This window comes from Pristis pectinata, chromosome 5, assembly GCF_009764475.1.
Source record: "Pristis pectinata isolate sPriPec2 chromosome 5, sPriPec2.1.pri, whole genome shotgun sequence".
In the NCBI taxonomy this organism is placed as follows: domain Eukaryota; kingdom Metazoa; phylum Chordata; class Chondrichthyes; order Rhinopristiformes; family Pristidae; genus Pristis; species Pristis pectinata.
Window position 1 is genome coordinate 108,146,366 of NC_067409.1, and position 21,084 is coordinate 108,167,449.

The window sequence follows — 21,084 nt, forward strand, 5'->3', positions numbered from 1 at the left end:
CCCTGTGACTGGTTGGGTTTCCCCTAGGTGCTCTGGTTTCTTCCCACATCCCAAAGATGTGCTGGTAGGTTAATTGGCCACTGTTGAATTGCCCCTTAATATGGGAGGTTAATGATATAAAGACTCAACGGGAGTTGATGTGGGTATGTGTGAGAGAGAATAGGTAGCAGGGGTACAGGGAAATAAGGAGGGGGAATGGAACTAATGGGATGGGAGTGGCAAGGACCTGATGGGCCAAATGGTCTCCTTCTGTATATCAGTCCAAGCTCTGAGAAATTGTGGCAACTTAGGTGGTGATTCTACAGTCTAGAGTTCCCATTTGCAGTGACACCAGGTAATCTCCCACTTGGTTGCAAGCACTAATGGAATGAGTCCCAGTACTACTGGAAGCTAGAGCAAATTTTCACCCAAAAATTGGCCTAGGGGAGAGAATTTACAGTACCCCATGTTTCGAAACAGTGGCAGCTGCAACCTAAGGATCTGATAGCTACCAGTAGATTAGCTATTACATGGTGCAATAGCATTGACTGGACTTTAATGACCTAACATGGTTGCATCTCGAAAAGAGCAGCATTTGATAGGTATCAGCTGCGATTACAGGACCAGTGGATTGTAGGAGGACTATTCTTTCCACAAATCCTTTGTACAATGCATGAGCAGTTCTGTATTAATGACCTTCAGGATATATTGAAGACAAATTCTAGACAACTGATAGAAAGGCACACAGGGGCAGCCCTGTGTTAGAAAAGGATAGGTTATCTTATGTTCTATTTGAGCTTACAGTGGAAAAAAATACTCCTGATATTAATCAAGGAGATAACAGTAATGCAGGAAAGACTGCACTCATTTAGTGCTGAAGTATTCAATCAGTACATGATCATTGGCATAGGGGTATGTAAAGAACAAATATGTTGTCACATTATTGGTTGAGCTGTGGATTGATAGAATAAGCTTTTATTTGAAAATGGGGAGAAGAAATTAAGGTGTTAAGACTCAGGTGTCAAAGATAGGCTGTGTTACATAGAAGGTAAGACTTTAGTGACATGATGTATTCAGAATACCTCTGGATAATGCCATTGTACGAGTAAATGCTGGCCAGTTAAGGGAAAAACACAACATAGGTGTTGCATACAGGTGAGAGTGGTGATTTGATCTAGATCATGAAATCTTATGCAGATGGGAAATCTGGAACAGGGCAAGTACCAATAGTTGCACTCACGATGAGTTCTGCATTTTTTTAGACATCCAGAATTAAACTGTAACTGCACAAGAATATCCAGGACACATCCCAGTATCTGAAGAGTATTGTTTACTTGTTTTTATGATTACTTTCTTTTACCACTTTAACAATCCAATATGTTATGAAAATGTATTTTAAATGCATCTTATGATTGAAAACTCCAAGTAATTTATCCCTGTGGTGTAAAACCTCCGACTCCGCTCATAAGTTCATAAATAATAAAAAAAAATCTTTTTCTTGAATTATGATGCATAATCTATGGACATTGTACTTCAACACTCCGTCCTAGTTCAACAATTATGTATCTCCACCCAGCGTACCTTGTATCTCTTCTTACATCCAGGAACTGGACAGGCAAAAGGCTTTTCTTCTCCTCCGTTCATGGACATGGAGCTGAGAATAGCATCTGAACTAATTGCACTTTCTGTGGTCCAAGACTCATCACTGTCCGATTCTTCATACTCTACCTCTTCTTCATCATATTCACTACCTGAGAGAGAGAGAAACAGATGGGGTGACTCGTTTTAAGAAAAATGCAAAGGAAAACGTTCATTTTGTAAATATCCAGTGCTAAAAGCTCCATGGCCTCGTCACTGAACTACCGCAGTAATCAGTCACCAGTCTCTCTGAATTGGACTCAGTTACGTTGGTTCCTGAAGCTTTCATGCATATGATTGCTAAGACAGAACTTATTCCACCCCTTGAAACGACCCCTGATGCAAGAGCAAATGGTGCTGGAAACCGCATACACTGGAGCTCCTGTGTCCCAGGCCAGGCTAAAGGCCGACCAAGCAAGAGGGAGACGCAAGAAATTCTGCAGATGCTGGAATCTGGAGCAATACACAAAATGTGCTGGAGCAACTCAGCAGGTCAGGCAGCATCCATGGAGGGAAATAAACAGTCGACGTTTCAGGCTGAGACCCTTCATCAGGACTGGAAAGGAAGAGGGCAGAAGCCAGGATAAGAAGGTGAGGGGAGGGGGAGGAGCACACGCAGGCAGGGGATAGGTGAGTCCAGGTGAGAGGGGGAAGGTGGGTGAGTGGGGGAGGGGAGGCGGGAAGATGTAATAAGCTGAGAGGTGATAGGTAGATGAGGCAAAGGGCTGAAGGAGGAGGAATCCGGTAGGAGAGGGCAGTGGACCATGGAATGAAGGATGGGGGAGGGGACGAGAGGAGATGGGCAGATCATCAAGTGGGGGAAGGGAGCCATAGGAATAAGGGAAGACAAAGGAGTGGGGGGTGGGGGGGAAGAAAAAGAAGGGGTGGAGTTACTGGAAGTTAGAGAAAAAGGACAGGCCGATAATCATAAAGCAGAAAGATCTCTTCAGTCCACCTTCAACATAACTAATGAAGAACACCTTCAACGTCTGTCCAAGTTTGCTGCTTGCTGATTCTGGATAGGTCACTTTCATTGTAGTGAGTACACAGGTGATTCCTGTTCTTTCAGTTGTAACAATATAGAGGTCCACTCACAGCTGGAGTTTAATACACCACCGCGTTAAGTCTGCCCGCTGTCACTTTCACCAAAACTTTCAACATATAGCCAAGTCTCTGAGCGGAAACAGAAGTTTCATTGCACAATGAAAATTGGGTCCTATGATGTCAAAAGCAGAGAATCAAACGACACAGAAACAGGTCCTTGGGCCCATCACACCCATGCCGACTGTTTTACCCATCTACACCAATCCCATTTGCGCACACTAGGACCATATCTTTGCCTATTTAAGTGTCTGTCTAAATGCCTCTTAAACATAGCGATTGTATCTGCTTCCACCACCACCTCTGGCAGCACGTTCCAGATATCACCTGCTCTCTGTGTAAAAAAAACTTAACCCTCAGATCCCCTTTAAAACTCCTTCCTTTTACCTTAAACCTATGAGCTCTTGTTTCTGGAACCTCTACTCTGGGGAAAAGATTTTGACTAGCTACCCTTTCTGTGCCTCTTATAATTTTATACACTTCTATCAGGTCTCTCCTCAGTCTCCTTCGCTCCAGGGAAAACCAGCCCAGCCTGTCCAATCTCTCCCTGTAACTAAGGTCCTCCAATCCAGGCCACACCCTGGCGAATCTCCTCTGCACCGTCTCCAGTGCAAGCACCACCTTCCTGTAGCATGGCAACCAGAACTGCACACAATGCTCCAAGTGCAGCCTAAACATCTCAAAACAATTTTCATTTATGAACAAATTTCAGTTTATCCACATAACTGAAATTTTCATTTCAGTTATGTGGATAGAACTAAAGAGGTTCACTGAAGATTAGTGTCAGGGGTGCAGAAAGATAAGCTAGGCTCTGCCATCCACAGACTCACATCCTCTGAGAATGCCTCCCAATGCCACGCTCCAACTCCCCAACCCTAATTCTCCGTCCTGATCCCACAACTTTCCACACAGGCTCACCAACAGCCTGTCCTGGTCCAACCATGTAGACACCACAGCCAAGAAAGCTCACCAGCTCCTCTACTTCCTCACGAGGCTAAAGAAATTTGGCATGATCCCGTCAACCCTCACCAATTTTTATCAATGCACCACAGAAAGCATCCTATCCAGATGCATCATGGCTTGGTACGGCAACTGCTCAGCCCGTGACCGCAAGAAACTGCAGAGAGTTGTGGACACAGCTCAGCACATCATGGAAACCAGCCTCCCTCCCATGGACTCTGTCTACACTTCTCACTGCCTCAGTAGAGCAGCCAGCATAATCAAAGACCCCACCCACCCCGGACATTCTCTCTTCTCCCCTCTCCCATCGGGCAGAAGATACAAAAGCCTAAAAGCACGTACCACCAGGCTCAAAGACAGCTTCTCTCTCTCTATTATAAGACTATTGAATGGTTCCCTAGTACGATAAGATGGATTCTTGACTTCACAATCTACCTCATTATAACCTTGCACCTTACTGTCTACCTTCACTGCACTTTCTCTGTAGCTGTTACATTTTATTCTGCATTCTGTTATTGTTTTATCTTGTATTACCTCGATGCACTGTGTAATGAATTGATCTGTACGAATGGTATGCAAGACAAGTTTCTCACTGTACCTCGGTACAAGTGACAATAATAAACCAATTCCAGTTCCAATATAGAACATAGAACAGTACAGCACAATACAGGCCCTTCGGCCCACAATGTTGTGCCGACCTTTAAACCTCACCTGAGACTACCTAACCCCTTCCTCCCAAATATCCCTCTATTTTAAATTCTTGCATATGCTTATCTAGTAATCTCTTGAATTTGGCCAATGTACCTGCCTCTACCACTGCCCCAGGTAGCGCATTCCATGCCCCAACCACTCTCTGGGTACAGGGGCAATGGAAGCCTCAATTTGCTAAAGTGATGTCCAGAAAGTCTCAGTCCAAACTCGGAAGTGCTAGGGCATATCTCTGCCACGAGCCACAGCTATCAGTGAGTCGAAAAGGAATCCCAATATATTACCATGCAGCAGGATTAATACTGCAGTATTAGAGACCCTCCTGACAACTGAGCAGCAGGGGCTTCAGATTCTGCTGTGAGGGGTTGAAATGTAAAAAGCAGTTGTCACAAGAAGCTTAAGGGTTAACTCCACACAGAAAAGCATGCACAATGGTATCACCAAGTAAGCTAAACTAGTACTTCTCCAGTGGTAACTTTTGGAACCAAAACATTGCATGTTATACACCCTGCCAGATGTTCCCCATTTTTTCCATCTAGAAGGTCAACTATAACTCAGTAGATAATTATCCCCAGGTGGACGGCAGCAGATTTTCTATTTTGTTTGAGTCTCTGTGCCAACAGTGGGCTCCAGTCACTGGGTTGAAGTCCCTTCCAGTGTCCCTGAGGCCACGACTTTCCAACAACTACTTTCAGATGCATAATCCTGTAAACAGCAGATGCCCATGAACAAACCGAAGATAATTGTGCATGGGACGTGGGAGGTCATTAATTGAATTCTGCACCTCTCCTTGGATGGAGATAGAATATAAAAGACCACATGCCAACAGTACCTCTGACCACCACTACCCCCAACTCCTAAGGACAAATCAGCACTACCAAGCCTGGAAATGAGAGAAGTTCAACTCTTAGAATACTGATTGTTATTGGCAGCTAATGCAGAAAGGAAAATTTAATTCTATTGCCAATTACCAGCAGCAGGAGAACCTGGTTATCCAATCAGCCAGGCTCATGGAGATGAAAATATACAGAACAATTTTTGCCATCCAATACTAATTGGGAACAGAGAAGGGTAGAGGTGGAGGTGGAGGTGGGGGTGGGAGGAACAATTAGAGCAGCCTGGTTCAGTTTTCTGCTGCATTCACAGCAGTACTGCCACCAGAAGAGGCCATTTGGTCCATTAAGTCTCTTCCAATGTTTAAACTTCATATCTTTTCTCAATGTTCTTCATCTAACCCCATCAATATATTGTTCCATTATCTCCCCTCTCACTCTCTCTCTTTAAATGAATCCATATTGGTTGTTTTATTTAGTGAGTTCCATATTCTAACAATGTTTGGTAAAAGAGTTTTTTTCCTGAGTTCCCTACCAGGTTTATCAGTGACAATCACCTACAATGAGCTTTTTTTTGATCTCCTGACATATGGAGACATCATCTCCACCATATCAAACTCTTCCCTATCTTAACAATCTTTCATAATCACACTTCAGTTTTCTAATATAGAAAAACCCAGCAGATTCCACCTTTCCTGAAAGGGACAACTCACAGTGTGAGTATTAGTATAGCAGATGTGTTTTTGAACGTTTCGCAGTGTTGCTGGTTTAGGTAGCGTATGGTACTGACTGACTCCAGTGGAAGCCACATTAATAAATGCTGATCAGTGTTTCACAAGATTTTTCAGCTTGCCTCTGAGTGTACACCACCCACAGCCTGTCAGCCAAGTGAATGAGACGACTGAAATACACCGCTTATTATGTGAGATCTGGAGAAACAGGGTGCTCCCCCAATCTTCACAGGGAACATCCAAGTCATGACTGCCCTGGACTCCTCTCCCTGTCAAGAAGACCTGCCCATACCACCAGGCTCAAGGACAGCTTCTATCCCACTGTGATAAGACTACTGAATGGTTCCCTTATACGATGAGATGGACTCTTAACCTCACGATATACCTTGCACCTTATTGTCTACCTGCAATGCACTTCCCTGTAGCTGTGACAATTTACTCTGTATTCTGTTATTGTTTTTACCCTGTACTACCTCAATGCACTGTGTAATGAATTGATTTGTGCAGAAGGTATGCAAGACATGTTTTTCACTGGACCTCGGTATAAGTGACAACAATAAACCAATACCAGGCCCACAACCATTTGCTGAATGATTGTTGATTAGTCAGCAACTAATAAGTGATAAGTTGATAAACTGAAGAATTCTTTCTATAAACTAGCTTTCTTTCTGTTACTTCACTTCCTGCATGTTATATGAACATTAAAAATAGAAGCAGGAGTACATCATTCATTACTGCTCCACCATTCAATAAATAATCTCTGATTTTTAACCTTAGCAACATGTTCCTGCATTAACCCCATATCCCTTATTTCCATAAATATCCAAAAATCTACCCATCTCTCTCTTGAATATACATAGCCATGGAGCCTTCCAAAGATTCAACATCTTCCCATCTCTGAGTGACGATCCCTTATTTTGAGACGAAGAACTAAGGGCTGGAGGAACTCAGCAGGTTGAGCAGCATCCGTAGAGGCAAAGGGATGGTCGATGTTTCAGGTTGAGACCCTGCATCAGGACTGAGAGTGTGGATGGAAGATGCCCAGTATAAAGAGGTGAGAGGGAGGGGTGAGGCAGGGGCTGGCAGGTGATAGGTGGAACCAGGTGAGGTGGAGGTTGATGGGCAGATGGAGCCAGGTGGGGCAGGGGGGAGTTTAGAGACAGAGGCTGTTGGGTGACAGGTGAAAACAGGTGAAAACAGATAAGGCTGCTGACCGTGTGCTGGGTTAGACCTCTGCATGTACAGCAGCCCCAGTCAAATTCCCACTGTGATTCCGAATGAGAATCAGAATCCGGTTCATTATCACTGACTTCTATGTCGTGAAATCTGTTGCTTTGCGGCAGCAGTACAGTGCAAAGACATAAAATTCCTATAAATTACAAAATAAATAAATAGTGCAGAAGAAGGAATAACTAAGTAGTGTTCATAGACTGTCCAGAAATCTGATGGCGGAGGGGAAGAAGCTGTTCCTGAATCGTTGAGAGTGGGTCTTCAGGCTCCTGTACCTCCTCCCTGATGGTAGTAACAAGTCTAAAAATTATTAAAAAGATTAGTCTAAAAATAGGCTTCATGTCAATCAAATGAAGCCAGGCAAACACTGGAAAAAAGACCAAGGAGCCCTGCACGATTTTGAAGTGAATGAGAAGTGATGGTCAAGGTGACGCAGCAGCCAACCTTCTAACATCATCGACTTGCCACAGCTACACCACTGACCAATGTGAGTTTGAATAACCAGTTGGACACCTGTTGCCCAGTACCCCCCACCCCGATCACCATCCCCTCCAAAACCCTTCCTTCTCTTCCAGTCAAATCTCACTTTTGTCATTCAGAATGTCTTAATGTCGCAAGAAATTCATATTTGTCTCCTTTTGCTGTGTTGAAGAAAAAGCTTCTCTGCCCACACTTAATAGGAGGCCAGTTATTGAAAGTTTAAGCAGGGCTGTTGCTGAATCAGTTATAAACATACCTAGTGGAGCGAGTTAATTTTTCCTGCCCCCTTTTGACAGAAATAAAGAAATAGGAAGCAGACTTGCACAGCTCACAATGCCAAAGGCATACATTCTAACAGCACCCAATCTCTGCAGCAAACCACAGAGCACAGCATCGCCGATTAATGACTGATGAGGCTTACGCTACACTGTTCCGTGCCGATCAGCCGGCAATCAGCCTCCCAGACAAAGGAATACTCTGCCCAGGACCACGCTGGAAGCTTGGTCTGAGGAAAGTGAGCTGGTGATCTCAGGGTCTGCAAAAAATCCGCTCCAATGTATTAAGTTGGCTCTTTTGCCACTTTCCTTCACAGCTAATAGATACAATCTATTGTAAACATTAATTAAAATCATAACCCAAGAAAAATTCCTGCCCAAAGGAGCAGTGGCGAGATTTGTCTTGCTTTAACGCTAAAGATCACTTGTTAGAGTAACAAGCTGTAAAGTACCAGTATTTTTTAAAATCAAATTACAGAAGGGCAAAAGCTCTACTATTCTGAATTCTGAATAATAATTAGCCATTACCATTCAACTGTGGCATAATGTGGGCATTATGACTGACAGTTAGCTGGACTATTGGGAGATGTGCAAGTCTTGCTCCAACCGTATGAGACATCTGTCAGCAAAAAAAAACTTCCTGACAAGCACCAGAGGTGCTCCAAAGCTGCCCAGGCTGCTCTAAGAAGCAATATGCGGCCAAAGAGCAACAATGGTACTTTTCAAGGTAATGGAAGCAACTTTTACAAAGGTAATTTTCAGCAACTTACAAAGTCAATTACCAACTCAACAGGCTGACTCAAACACAGTTTATAAAGTTACATTTCCCTGACCTCTTTCTTCCCAGCTTAAAGGATTAACATAATAAGACCAGAGAGCACTGGGAAAAAAAATCAGCATCTGTGAACAGAGTTAATATGGACTTTATTTCCCTGCAGATGCTGCTTGACCTGGTGAGTATTTATAGAATTTTCTGTTTTTATTTCAAGAGTTCCAGCAATTGTTTTTTTTTCATTTTCATTTTCAAGAGTAAATGTAATCCTTGGTAAGGGATTTATCTCGGATACCAGTAAAGTCCCAGTTTCAATTTGCAAAGTGTGTTAAAGTGACTCCCCTCATTCTGATAACTTTTGGAGATGTAACAATTAGTCTCAATGTTCCTAGGATAATATAAACCACATTTTTATTTGTGATCAAAAGCGACTGCTGGATAGCATGCACTGAGTGTTAAATGCCCCTTTATAGGTGAGAATATTTCCCACCTATGGTTTACAGAGTGTTGATAATGTAGGTCAAAAATGATGGAATGGCACAAAGAGAAAGTGAGATATTTGTCCAGCAGATTAACCAGTTGATTTAAGATAAAGAGAAAATTCTGTCCTTTCCTGACCTTTACCCATGTGCACTCCCTCAGAATGTCAGCAGGGTTTCTCTGTCCTAATCTATGCTCCAAGCTGTTTTTTTTAATCCATATCAGTAAAATTCTACTGCAGCAATCAATGAATATTAATTGAACCTTCAGTCATGTTGCAAATACAAAGGTCTTTCAACAGCAAAACGTAACTTGCAGACATATACACGATGGACCTGAACATCAGATTTAACAAAATAAATGCACCCCATTATCAGACTTAAATAGAAAAGTCATATTAATTTCAAAGCCCAGAAAAATTTTGTAATTTCTTACAATACTCCTCTGGCTGGAGTGAAAAATCAACATACACCTAACAGCCTAGTACCATTCTAGAAACATCTCCAACACGGCAACCAGAAAACTATGATGAATACAGCTTCAAAAGAGTTTTCACAATCCTCCAAAAGATAAATAACCAAGAGCAGACTTCCAAACGTCAGCTTTTCATGTACTTAAATTAGATATGGGTATACCTTAAGATATGACAAATGTGTTTTCTAATGACAGATAATACTTTCAAGGGCTTTGTAACTTAAACTGCGTACATATCTAACTTAAATACATTCATTACTAACAAGAAAAGATTCAGTTGCTGAGGGTACAAAATTGGTCCTGCTTATCCATTTCTAGGAGCATCTGGGGGGGGCCATGTACCTTGGAAATGCTCAATTTATTAAAAATATTAATTCCTGTTAAAAACAAAATATTTTGCAAGCAATAAAAGTTTAATTGAAGGAAAGGGGTCAAGCAAAATATTGCAGATGTTCAAAATATGAGATAAAGAACATTTAGAAATACATGGCAGGTCAGGCAGAGTGAAGCAGAGTTAACACTTCAAAATGAAACATCTGGATTTTCAACTGTTAATAATGCCTTTCATACATCCAAGATTCAGCTGTTCACAGAAACACACCATCCTACTATACAGTGCTAATTTACCAACCTTGCTTAAACTAACACTCTTTTCCTCCTCTTCCCTAAGTTCAATCTGGTGTTTTATCTCCCTTCAAACCCAGTTAAAACTCAATCAGTACTTCTCACCCCTTTCTGAGGTGACAGTAATCATTATTCAGTTCAGGCCAATCTTTTTACCCCTTCCACCAACTTTCTCAACTAAACTTTAAAACTTTATTTATACAGCACGGTCACAGGCCCTTCTGGCCCAACAAGCCTGCGCCGCCCAATTACACCCATGTTAACCTACTAACCCGTACGTCTTTAGAATGTGGGAGGAAACCGGAGCACCAGGAAGAAACCCATGCAGTCATGGGAGAACATACAAACTCCTCACGGACAGCGGCGGGAATTAAACCCCGATCGCTGGCGTGGTAATAGCGTTACGCTAACCACTACACTACCGTGCTGCCCCCATCTTGCAATCTCTTTTCTCCTCTTGTTCATAGGGGTGTTACATGCTCTGCAACCACCCCCCCCCCCCCAAACCAATAATGTCACCTGCCTTTGATTAAGGGCATGCACGGTAGTGTAGCGGTTAGCATAACACTATTACAGCGCCAGCGACCTGGGTTCAATTCTGGCCACTGTCTGCAAGGAGCTTGTATGCCTCTCCCTGTGTCTGTGTGGGTTTCCTCCGGGTGCTCTGGTTTCCTTCCACATTCCAAAGACGTACGGGTTAGGAGCTGTGGGCATGCTACGTTGGCGCTGGAAGCGTGGCGACACTTGCGGGCTGTCCCCAGAACACTCTACGCAAAAGATGCATTTCACTGTGTGTTTCGATGTACATGTGACTAATAAAGATATCTTAAATTTAGCGCCTCTGCTCACACCTCTTGCCTTTTTTCTCCATTCTTCCTCACTTTGTAACTAATTCCTTTCCCTCTTCTTGTTATACATCTCCCTCTCGCCTTCACTTCCTTCTTCTCTCCATTCCCATATGTTTTCCCATTATGCACTTTAGTACGGATCATGATTAAGCCTGCCACTGACAGAAGGAATTCCACTGGTCACACAGAGTGAAGGGAAACCTTCATTGTCCTGAAAATTCTTGCCTGCAATATGTTGTGGCTAGAATTCCTGTCACTGGTGGAAGAATATTCTTCTCAGGGCGACTGTCCAGTCGCTGCAAATTCGAGTTGGCAGGTACTTACATATTAGCTGTGCCTTGAAATTTTGATGACAGCATGAAGCAGTTGGTTTTTATGAACTTGTCTGCTTTTGTCTAGAGTTACTTGGGCGAGGATAAAAATGGCTAGCACACGCTGGACTCTCAGGCACAAAGGAAATGTTTCCATTTTCAGTCATAGCAAATTAATTGCACCCTGGCAAATGTTTAAAGACAAGTCTACAATTGGCAATTATGAATCAAAAATAAAAGAAGCAGCTGTGTTACTGTTCAGTAACCACAGCAAATCTAGACTAGTTATAATTTTAAAGTATTGTCTGATACTTTTCAAAATGATTTCAAGAGTACTCTACTACTTTCAATCCATTTTACCAATTTCTCTCCACATTTTGTTTAGGTGAATATTTGTGCTCTTTGGTGTTAATACTCAGAAATTTAAAACAAAAATGTTTTAAAGCCAAAGTCTGCAATGTCCAGCAATGCACATTCAATTTCCAGCATTTTCTAGTTTTGCTTCAGATTCTTCAAATCCATTTCTTACTAAAATGGCTATTTTTTGAACGTTTTTGTTTGTTGTCTTGACTTGTCATGACTCTCTATCATGGTCACCACTACCTCAATGCACTGTTGTAATGAATTGATCTGTATAAAGAGTATGCAAGACAAGTTTTTCACTGTACCTCAGTACATGTGACAATAATAAACCAATTTACCATATATTCTCCATCCATCAGTTCAACATGCGGCATTAGACTAACACATCTTTCCTTCCCTCTTTGCAAAAGAGAGCACGAAGCACGTAAGGGAGGTAGGGAACGGGTGGCCCTCGTGCCAATTGGTATTTGTCCAGGAAGAACTGCACAACCTAATGCATTGCCCAAGGAGATGAAGAGATGGAAACTGCACAGCTATCTATTAATGGAAGTATCTCTTCAAGTATTTTTCATTCATATAGAGAAGACATCAATAACCCAAGATAAATTATCATTTGCCTATTAACAATTTTAACCCTTCTTTTTCACAATTCCAATTCACAGAAACATCAAAAAAAGAATAGAATTAGGCCCATCAGTCCTTCAAGCTGCTCTGTCATTCAATATGTTAATGGCTGATCATCCAAATTCAGTACCTGTTTTCTCCCTGTATCTCTTGATCTCTTTAGCCTCTGGTACTATATCTGACCCCTCTTGAATATATCTAACGATTTGGCCTCCACAACCTTCTGTGGTTGAGAATTCCACAGGTTCACCATTGTTTGCAGGAGGACATTTCTTTCCTCTCTGTCCCAAATGACCTCCCCTACACCCTTAGGCCGTGACCCCAGGTTCAGGTCTTCCCCACCAGTGGGAACATCTATACTGACCCATCAGGATTTCACAAGTTTTGCTGAGGTCCCCTCTCATTCTTCTAAACTCCAGCAAACGTACACCTAATTGACCCAATCTCTCTTCATATGTCAGTCCTGCCATTTCAGGAATCAGTCACGGAAACCTCTTTTGTCGCAGTCCTTCAATAGCAAGGACATCCTTCCTCAAATAAGGATGCCAAAAACTGCATATGGTACTCAAAGTATGGTCTCAGCAGTGCCCTCTACATTGCAACTAGGCATCCCTGCTCCTATACTCAGTTCCTCGGTATGATAGCCAACATACGATTTGCCTTCGTAATTGCTTGTTGCACTTGCATGATTTCTTTCGTTGACTGCTAAACAAGGACACCCAGATTTGCTGCACTTACCTTTTTTCTAATCTCTTGCCTTTCAGATAATAATCTGACTTTTTGCCATATTATACTGGATCCTCCATGCATTTGCCTGTTCACTCAACCTGTCCAAATCATTCCGGAGCCTCTCTGCATCCTCCTCACAGTTAACACTTCCACCCAACTTTGTATCACCTGCAAACTTAAGAGATATTACACTTAATTTCCCCCATCTAGATCATTAACATTGAATAGCAGTTCATGTATTTCATCTCCAAAGGATTTTTCACTCTCTACTCTGATGTGCTGGAAAGTAATATCAAAGCAAACAGCAAGAGCTTCTATGTATGTTAACGCAAGGGTAGTTGGGTAAGTGCGGCATTTCTGGAGACTGGGGAATTAACAACAGAAAACAAGGAAATGGCAGATAAATTAAATCAATACTTTGCATCAGTCTACATCATGGAGTACACTGCAAATATCCCAAAGATATTTGATGAGCTAGTTTCAATCAATTTGGACAAAGTATTAGAAAAATTAATGGGATTAAAGGCAGCCAAGTCTCCAGGTCCCAGTGGCCTGCATTGAGGACCTTAAGGGAAGTGGCTGCAGAGATGGTGAAGACATTGGTTTAAGCTTTTCAAAGCTCACTGGGCTCTGAGAAAGTAACAATTGACTGGGAAACCTCCATTGTTCAAGAAGGGAGGAGGGGAATAAAAAGCAGGAAACTATAGACTTGTTAGCTTAACATCTCTTGTTGGCAAGATGCTGGCATCTGTAATCCAGGAAAAATAGCAAGTCAGTTAAGAGAAGCTTAATGTATTCACACCAAGACAACATGATTTTTATGAAAGGTAAGTTATGCTTGACAAATTTGATAGAGTTCTTTGAGGAGGTATTGAGCAGAGTCAACATAGGGGAACTTACAAATGTAGCATATCTGAATTTTCAGATAGTATTTGACAAAGTGCTACATTAAAGGCTGGTTCACAGGATAAGAGCTCATGACATCAGGGAAAGCAATAAACAGGTCTTTTTCAGGCTGGAAGAATGTAAGTGGCAGAGTGCCCTAAGGATCAGTTCTTGACCCTCAATTATTCACAATTTACATTAACGATCTGGAGGATGAGGCAGGGTGTAAGGTATCCAAGTTTGCTGATGAAACGAAAGTAGATGGTGGGGCATGTGGTAGAGAGGAGATTTATATTCTGCAATGAGATATAGTTAGATTAAGTATGTGGGTGAAAATTTGGCAAATGGAGTTTAAGATGGGAAAGTGTGAGATCTGGCATTTTAATAAGAGGAATCTAAAGGCAGTCTATTACCTCAATGGAGAAAGACTGCAGATCAGCGAAATACACAGGGATCTCCTTCCTCCTGTGCATGAATCGCCAGAAGTTAACAGGCAGGTGCAGCAAATGGTTAGGAAGGCAAATGGCCTATCAATCTTTATTGCAGAGGGTTTGTGTTTAGAAACAATTAAGTATTGTTCCAATTGTACAGGGTACTGATGAGACCATACCTGGAGTATTCTGCACAGTTTTAGTCCCTGTATTTAAGAAAAGGTATCCTGGCAGTTGAAAAGAGATTCACTAGGTAAACTCCTAGGGAGAGAGAGTTGTCTTATCACAAGCAGCTAAACAAAAATCTATATTCTTTGGAGTTCACAAGAATGAGGAGTGATCTTATTGAAACATATAAGATCCTTAGGGGTATGACAAGGTAGACGTCGAAATGTTTCCACCAGTGGGAAAATTTCAAAATTAGGGGATATAGTCATAGAATTAGGGGGCAGTCATTTGAAAATGGAGATGCACGGAACTTTCTTCTTTCAGAGGGTGGTGAATCTTTCCAATTCTGAACTTGGAGGGTTGTGGAGGCGAGATCATTGGGGTACAGGAAGTCCCCAGGTTACGAACAAGTTCCGTTTTTGAGACTGTTCGTAACCCGAGTTTGTATGTAACTCAGAACAGTGTCCGCGCATGCGCACTTGGGCTGGGGATCGCGGCTGCGCATGGCCCCAGCCACATATATGCACTTGGCCCGGGGTTCCCCAGCCACATATGCACACTTGGCCCAGGGTTGGACCAAAGAAGGTGTACCGCTGCCGTGGTAGGATCAGGGGCCGGGCCCGCTTACGAACCGACCACGAAGGCCGGTTTGTAAGTATGGGCGTTCGTAAGTCGGGCGTTCATAAGTCAGGGACTTCCTGTATTTAGAGGAAGTTTTGAAAGAACAGAGAATTGAGAGAAATGGGGAACAGAGGAGATGAGGCCTGGGGCATATTAGCCATGATGATATTGAAGGGTGGGGCAGGCATGTGACCTACTCCTACTTTGTTTTTTTCCTGTTTTCTTATGGTTTTACACAGGAGGGTGATAACTCCTCCTTAGAGTCCACTACACTCTCTGTGCTATTGCAGGGTTCATGTTGACTATTTACCAGCTCACATATTGACACTTTGGTGGGTCCAGTTAGAGACAAGTTGAGGTGTTACTTGGTGACAAGCGAGCCGGAACAGATGGTGAAGATGGGGACACCGGCAGAATGTAGACATTGGAAAGTCAGGATTGCTCAGTGGGGTGAAGATGCTCCATCTTGTTGGCTGCTGCCAAACTGAATAGTTTTAGAGTAGCTCTTAATATGCAGTTGACGTATTTAAATTGCCAGCCTAACTCTCCCAATAGTGCTTGGCTTAAACCTGAAAGGTAGTGAGTCGGTGTTTCTGATGAGCCAGCGCTTTGTGCAGGTTTACAACATACACCCTGTGCAACTTCCAAATCCATCTGCTTACAAGGATTAAAACAGCCTCCTTTCATTATGCAGTTGATTAATTAGTATAGGTCACAAATTTAATCTCTCATCATTGTTTGCTTATTAGGATTGAGGACAGATAAGTTTGTATTTTTAGACATAAATTTTTCTAAAAGCCTATTCATGAGACTGTCTACAAAGACAAACTGGGCATGAATCTAATACCCCCTGTCTGGGCTGATTTTATATTCCGTTTTCTGTGATGTCAGCAGCAGCATGTATAGCATAAGATCCTTGTGGGGGGAAAAGTCATATTTATCTTGTGATGAAGCTGTAACATGTTGAATGTTCAATGTTGAGATATAAATGTGGTCTCCATCCACTTACGCAAGGTGAAGTAAAGCTGACCTGTCCATCACTGGTGACAGTTCACGGTGAAACCATCATTCCTACGACAGTTACATGAAGCTAGTAATTAAATACATTTAGTATTAACTGTTAAATAAATTAGTAAGATCCATGTTTCTAAATGCCTCAGATCAACTTGGGATGGGAAATAAATACTGCTTTTTCACACAAAGAATTTTAAAAAATTGCCGTTTCAGTTTGGGTAATGAGGGTGCTAATGTGACTCAGTCTCATTCTCACTCAATTATATCTATTTGGGTATATGGTTTTGTTTTTCTCCCCCTTTCTATCCTCTGTTCAAAAGATGCCAAAAATGTTAACTTTAAGTTGCTAAATTATTTTTAATGAAGGACTCGTTGGGCCGGAAGGGCCTGTTACCACGCTGTAAATAAAAGTAAAAAAATAATTTAAATTTACCTGTCCTGTGTTGGCATTAATGCAGTTAGCAAAAATTGACAAGAAATACTTGCTAAGTTATCATGAGGCCACCAGAAGGTACTGCTTGTTGCATGGAACATCAACAAAATTCCAGTGGAATCTTGTTCTGAAAAGTGTCTATTACATTTCTCAGTATTTTTCTCTTACATACTCTTGAAAGTATCCTGACTGGTTGTATCATGATTGGTACGGCAATTTGAATGCACAGGAACATAAGAAGCTGCAGAGAGAAGTGGACTCAGCCCAATACATCACGGGCACATCCCTTCCCACCATCGGTAGTACCTACAGGAGGCGCTGCCTCAAGAAGGCAACATCCATCATCAAAGATCCCCACCATCCGGGCCGTGCCATCTTCCCACAGCTACCATCAGGCAGGAGATACAGAAGCCTGAAGTCCCACACCACCAGGTTCAAGAACAGCTACTTCCCTTCAACCATTCGGTTCTTGAATCAACCGGCAAAACCCCAATCACTACAGTTTAACAACACTATGACCACTTCACACTAAAATGGACTTTGTTTTTTTTTGTTATAATTGTAAAAATGGTGTATAATTTATGTTTTTCTTGAGAATGCTGCTTATATGATGCTATGTGCCTGTGATGCTGCTGCAAGTAAGTTTTTCTTTGCACCTGTGCACACATGGACTTGTGCAGATAACAATAAACTCGACTTTGACTTTGGGGCAGAAATAATGTGAGATAATAAGAGACTGAACTGCTTCTTCAAATTCCATCATTGAACTTTTATGATTGTTTTAAATTTGTATGTAGGGTGTGCTACAGAATGGTGGACAGTGAGCACAGACCAATGAAGAGGAGAGCTTAGAATAGGGGACCAGAGGCAGTGACGAAAGAGAAGAACTGGTTTAATATACGATGTAAGCACTACAGTGGCTGAAAATCTACCATTTCCAATTTGTAAATTCAGCTTGAGCTTGCCATAGATTTGGGGCCAAGGATGGTTGGTGGGGACAGACTATTACAACAAAGCAGGAAAAATGTTTATAAATGAATGGCAGCTACTAAGACAACAGAATGACTGGCTGATAATACTACAGAGACTGAGATTTAACCTCCCTTTAAAAAGAGCAAAATTTCACCATTACTATCTACAAAATTCTGGGAAGTTTTGGGGCTTTGTGGATTCCATTTTGACCCATTGCAGAGACAAGTGATGAAGTATTCTGTTGGAGGAGCAAATATTGGCAAGAAGCCAAGGGAAATACTTCAACAAACGTGAGGATTCAGTTTAATGCCTCAACCTAAGCCAGCTTGACAATGATGCAATATTCCCTCAGTGCTGTCAAAAGTATCTGCTCCAGGATGTTATGGGGCTTGAACCCGCAAGCTATTGACGTAAAGGTCACAATACCATAAATGGTCAAAACCCTTAATTTGTTTGCACAGAAGTTTTTCAATGGCTTAAGTTGATAACTTTGATATATCAGGCCAGCACAGAAGTGCAACTAGTAGAGCTGCTATCTCACTGCTCCAGTGACCTGGGTTTGATCCTTGATATACATACAAGAAGCAGGACAAATCTAATCCGGCCAATTACGACCCCATTAGTCTACTCTTGATCAAAGAGATGCAAGGAATAATCAACAGGGCTATCAAGTGGCATTTGCTCAGCAACAACCTGCTCACAGAAGTTCAGTTTGGGTTACGCCAAAGTCATTCAGTTCCTGATCTCATTGCAGCCTTGGTCTCTCCATGGACTCCAGCATTGCCAGTCTACACACACCTCAAAGACTGTGGCAGTTCAAGAAGACAGCTCACCACCACCTTCTCAAAGGCATCTCGGGATGGGCAATGCCAGAATAGTTGTACAGAATACATTGTACAGTACAGATGGTCAGAATATTTTTCGCAGGGCAGGGAAGTCTAGATCTAAAGGCTCAGCCTGCGAACCCATTTCCCTTGAATAAATAAATAAAACAGCAATATGATGTCCCAACTCTTATACTCAATGCCTTCATGGGCCTTCATATAACAAATGGGACATCATGGTGCAGTTGTTCAAAACATTGGTTAGATCACACTTGGAGTATTGTGTACCGTTCTGGCTGGCACACTAGAGGTATGACATGGCAACAAAAGAGAATGCAGAAGAGATTCACCAGGCTGTTGCCTGGAAAGGAGGGCTGTAGTTACAAGGAGAGATTGGATACACTGGGTTTATTCTCACTGGAATGTAGGAGTTTGAGGGGTTACCTTAATACATTACAAACTGATGAGGGGCATAGATAGAATAGGTAATCAGAATAATTTTCCCAGGGCAGGGAAGTCTAGAACTAGAGGGCACAGGTTTAAGGTGAGAGGGGAGAAACTTAAAGGAGATCTGAGGGGAAGGTTTTCCCATACAGAGGGTGGTGAATATTTGGAATGAGCTGCCAGAGGAGGTGGTGTAGGCAGATACTATGACAATGTTTAAAAGGCACTTGGATAGGAAAGGCCTAGAGGGAATTAGTGTATATCAGTGTAGATAGGCACCACATTTGGCATGGACGAGCTGGACCATAAGGGCCTGCTTCTGTGCTGTACATTTCCATGATTCTAAAATCAATATTTATAATCTCCCCTCTTGGTATATCCCTGAGCTGGGTATAAGAATCACTGCCCTAAAATACAAAGAGAACATAAAGTGGAGGATATTGGCTAATAGCACGTTTATCTAAACACATGATAATATTAAGAGCCACTACTCTGAAAAATTATTTAATGCAGTCCTTCCTTGGAGTGCCTTCTGATAATGGTAAGAAGGGCCAAGCAGTACAAGAGTTGGCAGTACCATGGATCAAACTTGAGGAGTAACCTTCCTGCCTTAACTGATATCCAAGTCTCATTAGAAGTGACTTGTAAGCAGCATCCAAATTTTTTTCTGTTTTGACATTGCAACCAAACTGCTGTGTGCATTAGGATCAAAAAACAGTACTGTGCTATTGGATTAATGGACATACTGCTCACATTATACTGGGTTTCAGATGATTTTGATCCCCTCTCGACAGGTTTGCCATCTTAGCCAACTGAACATACATAACTTACAGAACTAATCAGACCACCAACCATGAATCCAATACCCTTACCTGCACCCAGATCTCTGATTTTGATCCAAAATCTATTATAAATCTGAAATCCATGCTTTCTTGTTCTGGCTTTTTCATTCCATGGTTTATCAATGCCCTGTACACTTTAAAACAAATTACTTGAACAACATTCTGACATGATAACCAAGAGAAAATAAAGGAATGCTTCAAAATCAGTTCCGTGGAGTGAAGCAACAAATGCTCATTGACCATACATAGGAGTGGTATTCCTCTATGATATTTTCACTTTGAGACTGCACAAGTTCCTGTACGATTTTTTACCTATTGAAACTGAAAACCACAAGGGAAAATAATTTATCCCCTCACTGTCTATACATCATTAAAAAGCATGCAATCCTATGGGCATGTGGAGATTTGAAGCAGTGAAATTGAGAGCTCAAGAATTTAAATCATTCACAGCTTTGACATCTAACATTTACAAAAACAAAGTGCAGTTTACAAGTTTCTCAGTGAGATTTCTATAGATCAAACATAATAATGAACTTGTGTTTGTGTGAGATTCAGCACGATGCATAAAGTACAGCAGAAATATTACAGACAGACTGATTTAAAACATATTTAAAATAAAGTCAGTTGGCAATGTAACTGGGAACTACTTCCCACTGATCTTTTTCCTTTAGGGCAGTAAGGAAAGACTGCCAAATATTTAACATATGAGCTGCCCAACCACAGCAGGTTTTTAGCTAGCTGGTTATGTTTGAAATCAAAAGGTGCAAAGAAATGGCTTTCATTAATAGATCATAGGCATCCTTACCCTACTTCAGATGAAAAGGACCCTCGTCTGATGCCTAACCCATTATAAATTGCTGCTCAATTGATTTTTAACACAGGAGGTAGTAGTCTCCTTTGATTATCTTAAACATTTATCTCTTCTCTTTTTGTTCTACGTTTAAATATCCCGCTGTTTCACATCCAATATTAAGGACCGCGAAACAGAAAAGCAATGGGCAATTATCTGTTACAGGGGGTAATTTTGACTTTGGGTAAGTGTTAAATTGATATTGGCAAACAAATGGTCTCTCTGTTTCTCTGAGGACACTGGGTAACTTAGAAACCATTATGTTGCTTGAAGTTGAGATAATAATTCCTGTGAGTATAAGTATACCTAAGAAGAAACAGGAGAATTGGAATTCTCCTAAGCTAAAAAAAGGAAAGTTGAATAAAAATCTAGCTGAAACAATGGTGCTATATCAAACTAAACTGCATAAATATAAACTGAAAATCTTTCAAACCAGTCAT

General features: G+C 41.7%; 1 protein-coding gene across 1 annotated transcript in view; it reads right to left on the reverse strand.

Annotated features, from left to right (window-relative positions):
* The window catches only part of jazf1b (JAZF zinc finger 1b), a 183,224-nt gene that overhangs the window by 10,227 nt on the left and 151,913 nt on the right, over positions 1–21,084 (reverse strand). Inside the window, exon 4 of the mRNA XM_052016205.1 lies at positions 1,561–1,730. Within this exon, the coding sequence (XP_051872165.1) occupies positions 1,561–1,730 (170 nt within the window). The remainder of the gene's footprint in view (positions 1–1,560; positions 1,731–21,084) is intronic.